Source organism: Panthera pardus, unplaced genomic scaffold (assembly GCF_024362965.1).
Source record: "Panthera pardus isolate Hobbes unplaced genomic scaffold, ASM2436296v1 HiC_scaffold_19, whole genome shotgun sequence".
In the NCBI taxonomy this organism is placed as follows: Eukaryota; Metazoa; Chordata; class Mammalia; order Carnivora; family Felidae; genus Panthera; species Panthera pardus.
In genome coordinates, this window is record NW_026526754.1 from 25,934,343 (window position 1) to 25,949,142 (window position 14,800).

The window sequence follows — 14,800 nt, forward strand, 5'->3', positions numbered from 1 at the left end:
GTCAGGGATCAGAGATGGCTCCAGGAAGGAGGTGGTGTTTGCAGCGGGCCTGGAGGAGAGTTAGAAGTCTTGGGGTAGATTTAGAGGAGACCCTCCCCCCCCCCCCACCCGTCCCCGCGCCACACGCAAACAGATGGCGGGAGCAGAGCCAGGCTGGGAGTGATGGTGGAGCACAGGTGACAGGGGAGATCCCCAGCCGAGCCCTGAAGGGGCCCTTGAGGGTCCAGGGCCCTTGGAGTGAGGACGGCCCTGGATGCCATTTGTGTTGCCTGGCAGCAGGCCGGGGGTACCATGGGTGCTCTCTGATGGTGCGTCCAGGGTGCACGCCCATCATGTGGCCGCCCTCAGGAGGAGGGGCTCCGGGGACTTGGAAGAACTGGAGAAAGGCTTCATTCTTTCTGGGACCTCAGCCCACCCCGGGCCTGGGGAAGCAGGAGGCCTGGCCGGCCACGAGGCAGCAAGAGGCATAGAAAAACGTATGTCCGGACCCGAGCCACCGCACCTCCACGGAAGAGGTGGGGAGGTGGGCCGGGGGTCCAGAGAGACTAGAGGGTTGGTGCAAGGGAGCTTGGGGTCCTGGCCGAGAAGTGACCGCTCTGGTGGGAGGCTGGGGTCTTTCCAGCTGCATTGTGCCTGAGCTGACATTTGTCCGGACGGGGAGAGGGTGACTGCGAGGGCGGCCCCGGGGGGACCGATGAAGCCTGCTGGAAGAACCATCGCTGAGCGGGACGCCGCAGAGTGAGGCCCCGTTCCCGTTCCCGTTCCCTGGCGGGACTATGTCCGTGCAGGGCCCCCAGAGGAGGCTGCTGGGCTCCCTCAACTCCACCTCCCCAGCCGCCCCGCGCCTCGGGCTGGCCGCCAATCAGACAGGGCCCCGGTGCCTGGAGGTGTCCGTTCCCGACGGACTCTTTCTCAGCCTGGGGCTGGTGAGCGTGGTGGAGAACGTGCTGGTGGTGGCCGCCATTGCCAAGAACCGCAACCTGCACTCGCCCATGTATTACTTCATCTGTTGCCTGGCCGTGTCCGACCTGCTGGTGAGCGTGAGCAGTGTGCTGGAGACGGCCGTCATGCTGCTGCTGGAGGCGGGCACCCTGGCCGGCCGGGCCGCCGTGGTGCAGCAGCTGGACGACGTCATTGACGTGCTGGTCTGTGGCGCCATGGTGTCGAGCCTCTGCTTCCTGGGCGCCATCGCCGTGGACCGCTACATTTCCATCTTCTACGCGCTGCGGTACCACAGCATCGTCACGCTGCCCCGGGCGTGGCGGGCCATCTCAGCTATCTGGGTGGCCAGCGTCCTCTCCAGCACGCTCTTCATAGCCTACTATGATCACACGGCCGTCCTGCTCTGTCTCGTCAGCTTCTTTGTAGCCATGTTGGTGCTCATGGCCGTGCTGTACGTCCACATGCTCGCCCGGGCGTGCCAGCACGCCCGGGGCATCGCCCGGCTCCATAAGCGGCAGCGCCCCGTCCACCAGGGCTTGGGCCTCAAGGGCGCGGCCACGCTCACCATCCTGCTGGGCATTTTCTTTCTCTGCTGGGGCCCCTTCTTCCTGCACCTCTCGCTCATGGTCCTCTGCCCTCGACACCCCATCTGTGGCTGCGTCTTCAAGAACTTCAACCTCTTCCTCACCCTCATCATCTGCAACTCCATCGTCGACCCCCTCATCTACGCCTTCCGCAGCCAGGAGCTCCGGAAGACGCTCCAAGAGGTGCTGCTGTGCTCATGGTGAGGCTGCGGGCTCGGGGCCAGGGTGTCGGGCAGAGGGAGGTGGGAATGTCCTATGGCCTGATTCCCGTGCGACAGGGGCAGGCACTTGCCAAAGGGGACGGATGAGCCGATCTCTGGCGGTGCGGAGGCATGGACCCTCTGGGGCCCGAGAAGGGAGAGAGCACAGACGTCCAGGAGTTGCTGTGGAGACTGGAGGCTGGGGAGATGGCGGGGCCGCAGGCGCTAGAGGTGGGTCCTGGGCCCCTGGACGGGGACTCTGCCCACCCCTGGAGCGCTCCACCTCCAGCCCGGCACCAGGCGAGGACACCCACCTTTGCTGCCAAGCCTATGGATCTGCGCCCCGTGGCCTGTCGGGATGTGAAGTCTCTGTGTGGGCCGAATGACAAGCGCCGCTCCCCGGGAGGGCCTCTGGAAAAGGGACTTTGTGACCAGCAGGACCTGGCTTCACAGGCCTGCTTCAGGAAGAAGTGAGCTGCTCTTTCAGGCAGAGGGACCGTGTCTGCACGGGCTCCGGTGGAGGGCGGGGCTGATCTAAGGCTCAGCGGTGACCAGAGGGCATGGGGGCTGGGGGTGGCCATCTGTGTGCACCCCACGTATCTGGCAGACGGCGCCGGCCAGTGCCCGCTCGGGCCAAGGCGGGGGTTGTCGGCCTGAAGCAGTGAACCAGTGTCAGCCCAGGGTCTCAGGGCTGGGAAGTGGCCTGGTAATAAATGCTGTGCTCGCTGCATCACCTCCACCATCCGTCTTGCCTCTTTCTGGAAATTGCTTGAAGCCAGAGGGAGGAGGAAGGGGGAGGGGTAGGGGTGGGGTTGAGGGTGATGAACAGGGTGAAGTGAGTCCCAGAAACCAGCCAGAAACCGTGGCTGGCCTGCCCAGGTGAAGAAGCCACAGCCCTGAGTGACTCAGTCAGCTAAGCATCCCACTCCTGATTTCGGCACAGGTCATGATCTCACCCTTCATGGGACGGAGCCCTGCACGGGGTTCCGCGCTGACAGCACAGCGCCTGCTTGGGATTCTTCCTCCCTCTCTCTCCACCCCTCCCCTGCTCATTCCCTCTCTCTCTCTCTCTCTCTCTCTCTCTCAAAATAAATAAATAAGTTTAAAAAAAAAGGCATAAACCTAAGAGACTCTTAAATATGGAGAACAAACAGTTACGGGAGGGGTTGTGGGAGGGGGGATGGGCTAAATGGGGAAGGGGCACTAAGGAATGTACTCCTGAAATCACTGTTGCACTATATGCTAACTAACTTGGATGTAAATTAAAATAAATAAAAAGGAAGAAAGAAGAAAAAAGCCATAGCCCCAAAGGACCCAGAGTGCCTGAAGCCCGGCCCAGGGGGAGAGTGTGGCGGGAGGGGGGGGGGCACTCACACCTGCTCTGAGCCCGTGTCCGGTTTTCTCTTCATGGCACAACCCCCAGCTCAGAGCAACTAAAGAGACAGCAGGAGCAGCAGCCGCACCACCCCAGACACCTCCATGGTGACAAGACTCGACACTGTCCAGGCTGCAGCCAAAGCTGGACCCCCGTGACGCATCTGTGACCTCAGCCCGAGCACATCCCTCTCTCAGCCCAGTCATGGCACCCCTCCTCCATGTCTGCTCTGAACAACATGGAGGGGCCCACAGTGTAGAGTGGGCTGGGGGCTGGGGTCCGCTCTCCCCCCAGCACTGCCCTTCTGGAAGGGGGGTTAGGACTCAGCCAGCTCTGGGAAGTGTTTGAGGCAAGGCCTCCCCGAATGGAGTAAGTCTGTCCAAGGACCGTCCAAGTCCACACCCCAAGGGAGTGGACATCTGGGGTGAACCACGCTGCCTGGTGCCAGAAAGCCTTGGGTCCCCCCTCTGTTGCGATCCTGGGTTTCTCACTGAAGAGCCCACCTGGTTTGCTCCACACAAACTGAGCGTACAGACGACCCCCTCCTCATGCAGGTTCGGCGGAGGCCAAAGTGACGGTACCAGCCAGTTTGAAGGCGGGTCTAGTAACGCTGAGGACTCCTGCAGCCCCGGCCAGCCGCCCCGCAGCGCTGCCCCAGCCAGTCCCCACCCATGCTGGCAGCTTCAGCCCAGACTGCTGGCCTCAAGGCCAGGAGCTGGTTCCCGGCAGGGCCAGCCTTTGCTGGGAGACAGGATGGTGAGTCAGCTTTGAACCTGGCACCAGAGCCCTCTGGGGATGGAGGGAGAGCTGGCCTGGCCTGATGCCATCACTCAGGGAGGCAGGGCATGTGGGTAATGGGTCCTGGCCAGCAGGATGCTGCAAAGCTTCTTCCTTCGCTCAGACGGGGAGGTGCAGCCAGCTCCGGGGAAGAGCCAAACGCTCACCAACGACCCCCTGAACAGGGGGGTGTGGTGGTGGAGGGGGGAGGCAGGGAGGGGCCCCAGGCAGCCAGAAGCCAACCACAGAAAGCCACATCGTGGACATGTTGTGGGGGAGGGGTGTCTCTGGAGAACAAAAGACCCATTTCTGGACTAGCCAAGCTGGAGAGCTTCAGGAGGGAAAGAGGGGCTTGTGCACAGCCACACCCAGGGAACACACAGGCGCACCGCCGACTGCTTGTGGAACCTCCGGGCACTGTGACTGAGGAAGATTTTCTTACTGAAACATCAGAAGGACCTTATTATAAGGTGGTTTCAGTACGATGTCTGACCCCAGGGGAACATCGAGCCAGTGGCATATGTTCGTGCAGCACAACGTCCGCACGGCTCGTCTGCTTCTTTCTCTCCCTTCTTTTCTGACCAGGGGACCCCCTCCCAGTTTTTCCCCCAAGAGCCCCACCCCCTCTGCCTTAGGCACACACCATCTCACCACATAGACCCTCCCCCCCCCACCACGTTGTGCTGGCCTCACTTGGACCAAGGGTCTAGGGGTCCAAGTGAAATCAGGAGGTGAACCAGACAGAACCCACTGCCCGCCATCCCCCACCCTGTCAGTCCCTGGACTGGCTTGTGTCCTTATGACCATTCCTGACACCGGTATTCGCTGAGCAGCGGACACATGGCAGGCGCGGTGACATGTGCAAGGTCCGTCTGGAATCGCGTGGCAGGCCCCTGGGGGAGGAGGAGGCAGGATCGCAACCCCCAATGCAGAAGCTGCCACCCTAACCCACCGCCCTTCTGACTCGGCGTTTCTGAGCCCTGCCCCATGCTTTCTTCTGGAGGGTTCGGTGACTGCTGCAGCCTTTCCCCGCGTCCCCCACCCCTAAGGGATCCAGCAAAGCTCAGAGTACCTTGTTTGTCCCTTCATGCCACAAGACAGGGAGCTGAGAGGCGTCCATCTCGGTCTTTTGGGGTGGGAAAGTGGGGGTGGTCCCTGAACGGGTGTGGGGGAGAAAGGCTGTCCTTGCAAAGCCTCAGGGTGGGGCTGCCGCTGCGCTGGGACCGGGGAGGGCGGCCTAGGCGGCGTCCGACAGCCGAGAGGCGCCTCTATTGTCCTCCCCGGAGCCCGCCAGCCCCTCCTTTCAGTGTGCGGCCCACCCCACCCCCCGCCCCCCGCGGGCCCCCAGACCCCGGCGGCGGCGGGAGGAGGCGCCGCAGCGCGCGGCCGAGTGGGGATGCGCGGTGCTGATGGTGCAGGCCGGTGCCGCATTCTGCGGCGGCGCCCTCCGATTGGCCGCGCCCGGTGACGCCAGGCCGGGCGCGGCGGGCGGGGCCCGGCCTATAAGAGCTGGCGGCGGGGACGCCCGAGCCTCCGCAGCCAGCCCCGGCCTGTACGCGCGTGTCCCGCAGCCGCCCGCCGCCCGCACCGAGCATGAGGGAGATCGTGCACATCCAGGCCGGCCAGTGCGGCAACCAGATCGGGGCCAAGGTGAGGAGGCGCGCCGCCGCACCCCCGCCCCGCTCCGGGCCCTGAGACCCGCGCGCCCCCCGCACCCCCACCCCGCGCCGGGCCCCGGAGGGAGGGAAGCAGGGAGGCCCCCGGGCCCCGCGAGCCGCACCCCGCGTCGCACTCGCCCCTGCGAAGCCGAGAGAGAACAAAGGGACGAGCCGGGCTCCGCGGCGGGCGGGCGACCGGGGCATCGGGATCCCCGCCCTGCCACCTGCACGCCGTGTGTCCTCTGTCCCTGCCCGGGCACCTCTGGCCTGCCGGAGCACGGCTCGAGTCAGCGGCTGCGGCTGCGGCTGCGGGGACTGTCTGGGCGTGGCCCTCTTCTCCGGGGTCCCTACGCAGCCTTGAGCCTGATGGATGGGTGGGCAGGTTTGGGTGGGGCGTCACCCTTCAAAGCCGTAACGATTCTGTCGGCCGTGCTCCCACTCCGCCCGCCCCCCCCTCCCCAACCCCCCAGCAACAGGATGTCCTCCCAGCGGCCAGGCCACCCCCGTGTCCCTAACCTCCCTCTTACAGCCCTGGGCTTCCCGACCCCACCCTGTTCCTTTGTTGGGGGGAAGGGTTGGGCACAAAGTCGGGGTGACCTTGGTCCGGCCGGGACTCTCCTTCGGCTCAGCCCAGCCTGGTCAGAGCACCCGGTGGAGCTGGGTGGGCAGTACCCACCCCGGGACCGCGGAGTCTGGGGGTAGGACGCGGGAACAAAGCCGGGCTCCCGGGATGGACAGCTGCATCACCGCCCGGCGCCTCCCCTCCACTGTTGTTAGCTCACCTCACAGATGTTGGGGACTGAGGGGAAGAAGAGGTCCTATATTCCCCGGTGGAACCCAGGAGACAGGTGTCACATCCCGGAGATTGTCCCTTGCCCAAGGTCACACAGCAAGTGCGAGACAGAGCCACGCTCTGCAGACGTCCAGCCTAGGGCTCAGGCTGGGTGGGTGGGGCCTGCTGCCCACTGGGGCACCCCTCAGAACAAAACGGGGCAGCAGGAGTGGCTTTGTCAGGACCAAGGCCAGGGACGCGGGGTGGGAACGGTGGAGGGCGGGTTTCCCAAAGGAGGCTGTGGGAGGAGACAGGTCTTGGAGGGGAAGGGGCCTAGGAAAATGTTCCTCTGGAGGCTGTTGCCATGGAAACCAGGCAAGAACAAAAAGCTAATTACAACAGGGCTGGGGCAGCCTCGTGGCTGACATGTAAATTGCAACTTCTCTAGGGTGGAGGCGACTTGGATGGGGTGGAGGGGTGGAACCAGGGAGACTCCCTAATCACCCAAGGAGACAGCTGTGTCTGCCCCAGGAAGGGGACTGGGGGAGGGGGAGGCCTGGGGGATGATGGCCTCAAATCAAATCAGGGCTCCTGGGGCAGTCACTGACAGCTGCCCTGGCCAGGTGGGAGGGGCGAGGGCTCACTAATGTGGTCACAGAGGCCAGGCCTGCCCTGAACATCTGCTTCTGGGGGGGGGGGGGGCGGTGTCAAGGGTCACTGGGGGGAGGGAGGGCAGTCCCGAGTCCTGCCTGAGCCTGGGCGTGTAGTGAGTCCAGTTATGCACCCCTCCCTTCTGTGACCGGGACAGACACGCACCAGGCAAAGGCAAGTCCACGCCAGAGGTATTGCTGAGGTGGGGGGACGGCCAGGAGGGCAGGGGTGGGAGGAAGAAAGGCAGAGGCAGTAGCCTGAGTGCCAGACAGTGTCCTCCGGGGAGATTTTTTTTTCTGCTTCTTAGAGATTGCTCATTACTTTTTATTCCTTTTGGGTTGATTTTCTTACTGTATGTTGTTTTAAACATTATTATCTGATCCTTTCTAACAGTTCAAACCAGGGAGAGATGGGTTTTGCAGGGAGGGGGATTGCTTCTCCCTTTCCCACCGCTGCCTTTCTTTGGTGACCAGTGGCAGCTGTCAAGCTCTTTCCTTCTGGCCTCCTTGTCTCGGAAAGTATTCAAAGCCCCCTGGGCTAGGCCCCATGTACGGGCTTAGTGGATGCTGCCATCTGCCCTGTGGACAGGCAGTTCACTGGCCATTTCAGTCTCCTAATCCCATACTAGTTTGGGGGTTTGGGGCTCCCTGGTGAGGGGAGAGAGCAAACTTTTCCTTTCCATCACGATCAGCAGGCTTGCAGGTCCTTGGGTGGTGCTTGACTCAGCTTGGGTCCCTGCTCTAGGGAGGGGCCTGGCTGTGGGGGATCTAGGGCAGTCAGGGAGACTGGGGCCAGGAGAGAACACACCTTTCCTGAGGGTGAGCTTGGCGCATTACTGACTCATGACAATGGTCGCTGCGTATTGAGCGCTGTGCCAGGTGCTCTAGGCGCACCACCTCGCAGGTATGTGGTGAGATTGGGTATCGCCCTCCTCCCAAGGGTCGCTCCAGGAAGTTGAGGCACCCGCCCAGGGGGGACACGGCGGGAGTTTTGAGTTTAGGTCTGCATGGATATATCTGGATGCCCCCCCCCCCCCACCGCGTCCATTCAACAGGCGGATGAATCTGGGGGCCTCGCCCTCCTCCCCTGGGGTGCAGGGCCGGCCAGGAGCCTTTGTCTGCACCCCCTTCTCTTGGCCGCTGGGCGGAGCCTGGGAGGGGCGGGCCCGGACCCTGGCCCTGACGGCCAGTGGGGGGAGGGATTTCCGGTTTCCTCGCACCCGCCTCCTCTCCCAGCGCCTCCTAAATGGGTCAGGGTAACGCTCTCTGTGCTCGAAGCTGGGAAAGACATCGAGGTCCTAAAAGGGTTTAACGCCCCTGAATCGGCTAGCCCTCCCTCTGGCGGAGCTGCTGCACCCCACTTGCCTGGGGCTCCTGTGCCCGCCCAGACACTTGGCCGGCCCCTGGGCGCGGACGCGGCAACGGATCAGCACCACGGACAGCGCCACGGGGGCGGAGGTGGGGGGTGGTGACGGTGTCTTGAGGTAGGAAATGCGGCCTGGACCCTGGGGTCCACACACCATCTGGCAGTTTTCTCAACTGTAGTGATGGTCGTAATTATTTATTTAATTTACAAAATTATATTTCATTTTATATTACATATTTTACTAATAAGATACTTATTTTTCTTAAGATTTTTCAGAAGTTTATTTTTTTGAGGGAGAGAGCACGCTCCAGCAGGGTAGGAGCAGAGAGAGAGGGAGAGAGAACCCCAGGCAGGCTCCACGCTGTCAGCGCAGGGCCTCAGACAGGGCTCGATCTCACTGACCGTGAGATCATGAGCCGAAATCCAGAGTCAGAAGCTTAACTGACTAAGCCACCCAGGAGCCCCAAGATCCTTATTTTAAATCACATTTTATTAGTTTTCACTTCAAAAGCAATTCTTAATATATTCTTCTAAACAGTGGAGACACTGCAGATAACGGCAAGGTGCCTACCACCTCGTTCCTGCCTCCACGTTCTTCTCTCCTTGGGGGACAATTTTGTTTCCATTCTTCCAGCCTGTTTCCTGTGCATGTTATCTGTATATCTTTGCAGAGAGATATAGCATCTTTTGTGAGGTTTGCTTTTTTACTCCATACATCATTATGCAATATGCCTTTCCCTCAAAGATGTGTCTTGGAGATCGGCTCCTATCAGTGATGTGATTTTACTGCACCACACTATCTCAAAGTATATTGATTTTTTTAACTTTTATTTTTATTTATTATTTCTACATATGACTTTACAAATTTAAATAGCATCTAAGGGGGGTGCCTGGCTGGCTCAGTCAGTTAAGTGTCTACCTGGCTCAGGTCATTATCTTGTGGTTTGTGGGTTCAAGCCCCACGTCAAGCTCTGTGCTGACAGCTCAGATCCTGGAGCCTGCTTCGGATTCTGTGTCTCCCTCTCTCTCTCCTCCCCTCCCCTGCTCATGCTCTGTCTCTTTCTCTCTCTCAAAAATAAATAAACATTAAAAAAAATTTATTAAATAGCATCCAAGGGGCTTCAGGGTGGCTCAGTTGGTTAGGCAACCGACTCTTGATTTCAGCTCAGGGCATGATCTCAGGGTTCCTGAGTTTGAGCCCCACTCAGGCTCTGCACTGACCCTGTGGGGCCTGCTTAGGATTCTTTCTCTCCTCTTCCCTCTCTCTGCCACTCCCTCACTCACCCCCCCCCCCACAAACACACACCTCTCAAAATAAAGAAATACAACTTAAAATTTTTAAAAAAATAAATAGCATCTAAGACCTTTTAACTCAATGAAGCCAACATTTGCTGAATGCATCAGGCCTTGTGCTAACCATGTGATGTGGGTACTATTATCGTGTCCACTTTACAGTTGAGAAAACTGAGGTCCCAAGAGCTGGGGTCACTGGCACACACTGACTGGTGCTGGATGGATGTGGTCCGTCTTCTCCTGGAAGACCGTGCTTCTCACAGATGCATTTTCAACAACTTTCTGTAGATATGTTGATGGCAGGGTGACTGAATCACTCTCTGCTGGCCCCACACTTGTTGTCTTGAGCTCATCACTCCTCTACAGGGGCTGCGGGTGTCCCTGAAACCAGAGGTGTGGGGTGTCTTGGAGCCCTGGGGACCAAGGCCCTGGCTCAGGCTATCACAAAGGCCTGGGACTGAGGAGGGCAGCGGTAGGAAGCTCTGATCAGGCCCCAAATACCTCAGTGACATTTCTGTGTGTTTGTTTCTAATTACAAAATTAACAGACACAGTGTAAAAAGAACAGTTAACAATGACAAAACGGGAAATAAGTCCAGCCCCTGTCCTCACTGAGGGATGACCTCCAAACACAGCTTCTCTGGACGAACTACCAAGACTTTTCTTGCATTTTATAATAATAACACTGTTCATAATGATCAGGGTTTTAAATTTTTTAATGTTTATTTTTGAGAGTGAGAGAGAGAGAGAGAGAGAACATGAGAGGGGGAGGGGCAGAGAACGAGGGAGACCCAGAATCCGAAGCAGGCTCCAGGCTCCGAGCTGTCAGCACAGAGCCCGACGCAGGGCTCAAACCCACAGATCCTGAGATTGGGACCTGAGGGGAAATTGGACGCTTAACCGACTGATCCACCTAGGCGTCCCATAATTATCAGGGTTTTAAAAATGTTTTTTAAACTAATCTTTTGTTGTTGTTTAGAAATTAACACATGACAAAGAATTCCAAAAACCCCAAGGGTATACAGTGAAAAGAACTCTTCCCCAGCCCAGAACCACACTGCCAGGCACAGCTCCCTGGAGCAGACTTCTGTGTGCCTGTTAGAGACATCTACATATAGATGAGGACGAGCAGACTGGTTTCTTACTGCTTTTTTCACTGAGCCGTCTTTTTGCCAGCACATGACTCACATGTAGAGGTCTGTTATTTCTTGAGCCCTTCATACCATTCATCTTCTGAAAGTCACTCCAACCCTGGGGAGCAAAGGGGAGGGGCACCGGGAAGTCCCACAGCGTGTGACCAGTGACCCTCCCTGAGTGGGCCCACAGTATCCACAAAAGCTTGGAGATGCCCTTGGGGTGAGAGCAGAGCTCTGGGCAGCCTTCCCTTCCCCCGGGGAGTGTGTCTTTGTGTGCTCACTTACAAGCCCCCACTCACACGCTCCACACAGATTAACTCGCTTTACTCCTAGGAAGCCTTATTTCCACCATCCGGCCTACCGAACGGATGAGGGCCCCGAGGCACAGAGAATCCTCAGGACCTGCCCAGGGTCACACAGCTGGAAAGAGGTGGTGTCGTTCCTGAATGCAGGCCCCGCTCTAGGCTTTTGGGCCCTGCTACAGCTGCAGGAGTGGAGTCTGAGGAGGGCAGTGTGGGCAGCAGCAGGCAGTGGAGGAAGGAAGCCCCGGGGGTTGGGGCTGGGCCGGTCTTTGAGAACTGGCTGGGGGGCCCCAGGCAAGTCAGTCCCCACTCGGGGCCCCTGTGGTTCCTGGTGGCTGAGGCTGATGGTGTCCTAGACACTGCCGGACCCTGTCTCTGGACAGCCTTTGCCCTGACACCGAAGGGCACACATATCCTGGACCCTGTCACTTGCTATGGGCAGTTCTTGATCTCTGTGCCTCAGTTTCTTCATCTGAAAACCACCCCGAGAGGGTGATTATTACTACCCCTTCATGGAGGAGTGGCTGTCCCAGGCCCCTGGTTAGCAAGTGCAGGGCTGAGTCTGGGGGCCCGGGTCTGTGTCAGCTGAGCCCGGAACCACCCTGAGGGCTGCAGGCCGCGCCCACCGTGCAGACAGTGGACGTGCATATTTGCTAGGACAATCTTCTGGCAGATGACAGAGCTTGGGGGCTCTTCTCCAAAGTCACCGAAAGGAGTGAGTGCAAGCTCTGCATCCAAGCCCCTTAATTTATACCCAGGGCTGAGTCCGTGGGAGGGGAAGGGCCTGGTGGGGGCCGCAAGCACCTGCTGACCCTTCCTTTCCCCCTGCAGTTCTGGGAGGTGATCAGCGACGAGCACGGTATAGACCCCAGTGGCAACTATGTGGGGGACTCGGACCTTCAGCTGGAGCGCATCAGCGTCTACTACAACGAGGCCTCTTGTGAGCTCCCACCTTGCCCCGTGCTCGACCTGGGAGGAGTGGGGAGAGGGCTTCTTGACTGCCGGGTCTCGGCATCTCTGCCCGCCTAGCAGCAGCTTGGCAGATGCAACCTGAGACTCACAAAACAAAGACAAGGGACCCTGGAAACTGCCACCCTAGTGAGATTCAAATACGTGTAATGGTCACATGACACATACACAGTCCAGGGGAATGGACAGGGCTGGGCAGGGTCCTGGAGGTCCCGCAGGAGGCCCCTGGGAGGGTCCAGAGCAGGGGCTATTTAGCAACTGGTGTAAAATGATGTCCACGGCGAACTGAAGAAATATCAGCCTGCCCACGTGGACGTAGGATGAGGTCCCGGCTGTCTGAGGTGTTGACCACGATCCCCGTTTCACACGTGGTTCCCACCTCTCTGGTCCCAGAGAGTCTGAGCGCTCATGGTGACAGCATGACTCTGGCGGGACAGGGCGGTAGGCGTCCCTTCCCCTGTGTGACCCACATAACCCACCCCTTTCCTCCTCAGCTCATAAGTATGTGCCTCGGGCCATTCTCGTGGACCTTGAGCCTGGGACCATGGACAGTGTCCGGTCTGGGGCCTTTGGGCACCTCTTCAGGCCTGACAACTTCATCTTCGGTAAGTTTCCCCGGTCCCACACTCTGATGCAGACCCCACCACAGGCAGATCCAGATCAGTGAAACAACAGAGCAAAGTCGCCACTTAGCAGGACAGAAATGACCTTCCCGTGTTGCAGTGGGCCCAGAGAAAAGGCTCTGTGCAGAGAATAGAAACCACTTGTGTATTTCAGGCAGAACAATGTGTAAGGCAGAGAATTAAGCTTACGAGACTGTTACAGAGCTGGCAGGACACGAGTCGGTCTCCAGAGGATTCAAGTTCATGGGCAGGCAGCATTGCTGTGATCAAGAGACCCTCACCCCATTTCTGTCTTCTGGAGTTCAACACCCCAGCTGAGGGGCTCGAATCCACATTCAGACCCCAAGCCGTGAGGGATTCTGGGGTTCTGGAGGCCATCGCTTACACTGCCAGCATGGCCAGCCAGAGGGTGGGTGGGCTGGGGGGGGGGGGAGGGGGAACGGGTAGACTCACCCAGGACCCCCGAGGGAGGCAGAGCGAGAGCTGCAAGCCCAGGTCCTCAATTCCTGTCTTGAGCCCTTAACACGGGGCACCAGGCAGTGGGGTCCCCAGCACACAGCATGGCTGGCATGGAGGGCCATGGAGGGAGCGTGCGGGTGTGGGCACCCCCACTGCACGGAGGGAGACAGGCACAGGGTGTCCCCAGTGGTGCCCTGAGTGGCCTGTTCAGGCAGCCACCGGAGGCCTGACTAGTCTTGTGCTCCCCTTGCCCCCTCTCCCCCTCACCCACAGGTCAGAGCGGGGCTGGCAACAACTGGGCCAAGGGTCACTACACGGAGGGCGCCGAGCTGGTGGACTCGGTCCTGGACGTGGTGCGGAAGGAATGTGAGAATTGCGACTGCCTGCAGGGCTTCCAGCTGACCCACTCGCTGGGCGGGGGCACGGGCTCGGGCATGGGCACCCTCCTCATCAGCAAGGTGCGCGAGGAGTACCCGGACCGCATCATGAACACCTTCAGCGTGGTGCCCTCGCCCAAGGTGTCGGACACGGTGGTGGAGCCCTACAACGCCACGCTGTCCATCCACCAGCTGGTGGAGAACACAGACGAGACCTACTGCATCGACAATGAGGCCCTGTACGACATCTGCTTCCGCACCCTCAAACTGGCCACGCCCACCTACGGCGACCTCAACCACCTGGTGTCGGCCACCATGAGCGGCGTCACCACGTCCCTGCGCTTCCCGGGCCAGCTGAACGCCGACCTGCGCAAGCTGGCCGTGAACATGGTGCCCTTCCCGCGCCTGCACTTCTTCATGCCCGGCTTCGCCCCGCTCACCGCCAGGGGCAGCCAGCAGTACCGCGCGCTCACGGTGCCCGAGCTCACGCAGCAGATGTTCGACGCCAAGAACATGATGGCCGCGTGCGACCCGCGCCACGGCCGCTACCTGACGGTGGCCACCGTGTTCCGCGGCCGCATGTCCATGAAGGAGGTGGACGAGCAGATGCTGGCCATCCAGAGCAAGAACAGCAGCTACTTCGTCGAGTGGATCCCCAACAACGTCAAGGTGGCCGTGTGCGACATCCCGCCCCGGGGCCTCAAGATGTCCTCCACCTTCATCGGCAACAGCACGGCCATCCAGGAGCTGTTCAAGCGCATCTCCGAGCAGTTCACGGCCATGTTCCGGCGCAAGGCCTTCCTGCACTGGTACACGGGCGAGGGCATGGACGAGATGGAGTTCACCGAGGCCGAGAGCAACATGAACGACCTGGTGTCCGAGTACCAGCAGTACCAGGACGCCACGGCCGAGGAGGAGGGCGAGATGTACGAAGACGATGAGGAGGAGTCCGAGGCTCAGGGCCCCAAGTGAAGCGGCTGGAGGGGCGAGCCGGGCTGCGGCCAGGGCCACGAGGCCTGTCCCCTGGCGCCACGTCGCTACTGACACCATCCCCAGGCTTGCCCCCACCAGCTCTGCTCACAGCACCCTAGGGCTCCCGAGAGCTTGTCCTCCAGTATTTACGGCATCCCCACCCCACGTGAGTCCTGTCTTCCCGCCATAGGTCACCTCCATTTTTGTGTCTGCTTTATCGTCAGCTGCAGGCCTGATGTTTTATGGCTTATTTTGTTTCTTTTGTTTTTGTTTTTTTGGTTTTTTACTGGTTTGTGTTTATATTTTTGGGGGAGGGGATACTTAATAAATTTATTGCTGTCAGATA

The 14,800-nt window shown here is 59.7% G+C and overlaps 1 protein-coding gene across 1 annotated transcript; it reads left to right on the forward strand.

Annotated features, from left to right (window-relative positions):
- Positions 1 to 138: 138 nt before the first annotated feature.
- On the forward strand, positions 139 to 14,800 carry LOC109245713 (tubulin beta-3 chain). Its single transcript, XM_053906812.1, has 7 exons — positions 139 to 1,726; positions 2,002 to 2,196; positions 5,227 to 5,296; positions 5,385 to 5,528; positions 11,886 to 11,994; positions 12,518 to 12,628; positions 13,379 to 14,800. Exons 1-7 carry the CDS (start codon positions 777 to 779, stop codon positions 14,452 to 14,454), a joined length of 2,655 nt encoding a protein of 884 aa, XP_053762787.1. The 5' UTR covers positions 139 to 776; the 3' UTR covers positions 14,455 to 14,800.

What these genes read in the sequence shown, in the direction of transcription:
- LOC109245713 (XM_053906812.1), top strand. Translation starts at nt 777, where the DNA reads ATGTCCGTGCAGGGCCCCCAGAGGAGGCTGCTGGGCTCCCTCAACTCC. An exon ending in GAGGTGCTGCTGTGCTCATG is followed by an intron (nt 1,727 to 2,001) that starts GTGAGGCTGCGG and finishes CCACCCCTGGAG; the next exon opens with CGCTCCACCTCCAGCCCGGC. An exon ending in GCAACCAGATCGGGGCCAAG is followed by an intron (nt 5,529 to 11,885) that starts GTGAGGAGGCGC and finishes TTCCCCCTGCAG; the next exon opens with TTCTGGGAGGTGATCAGCGA.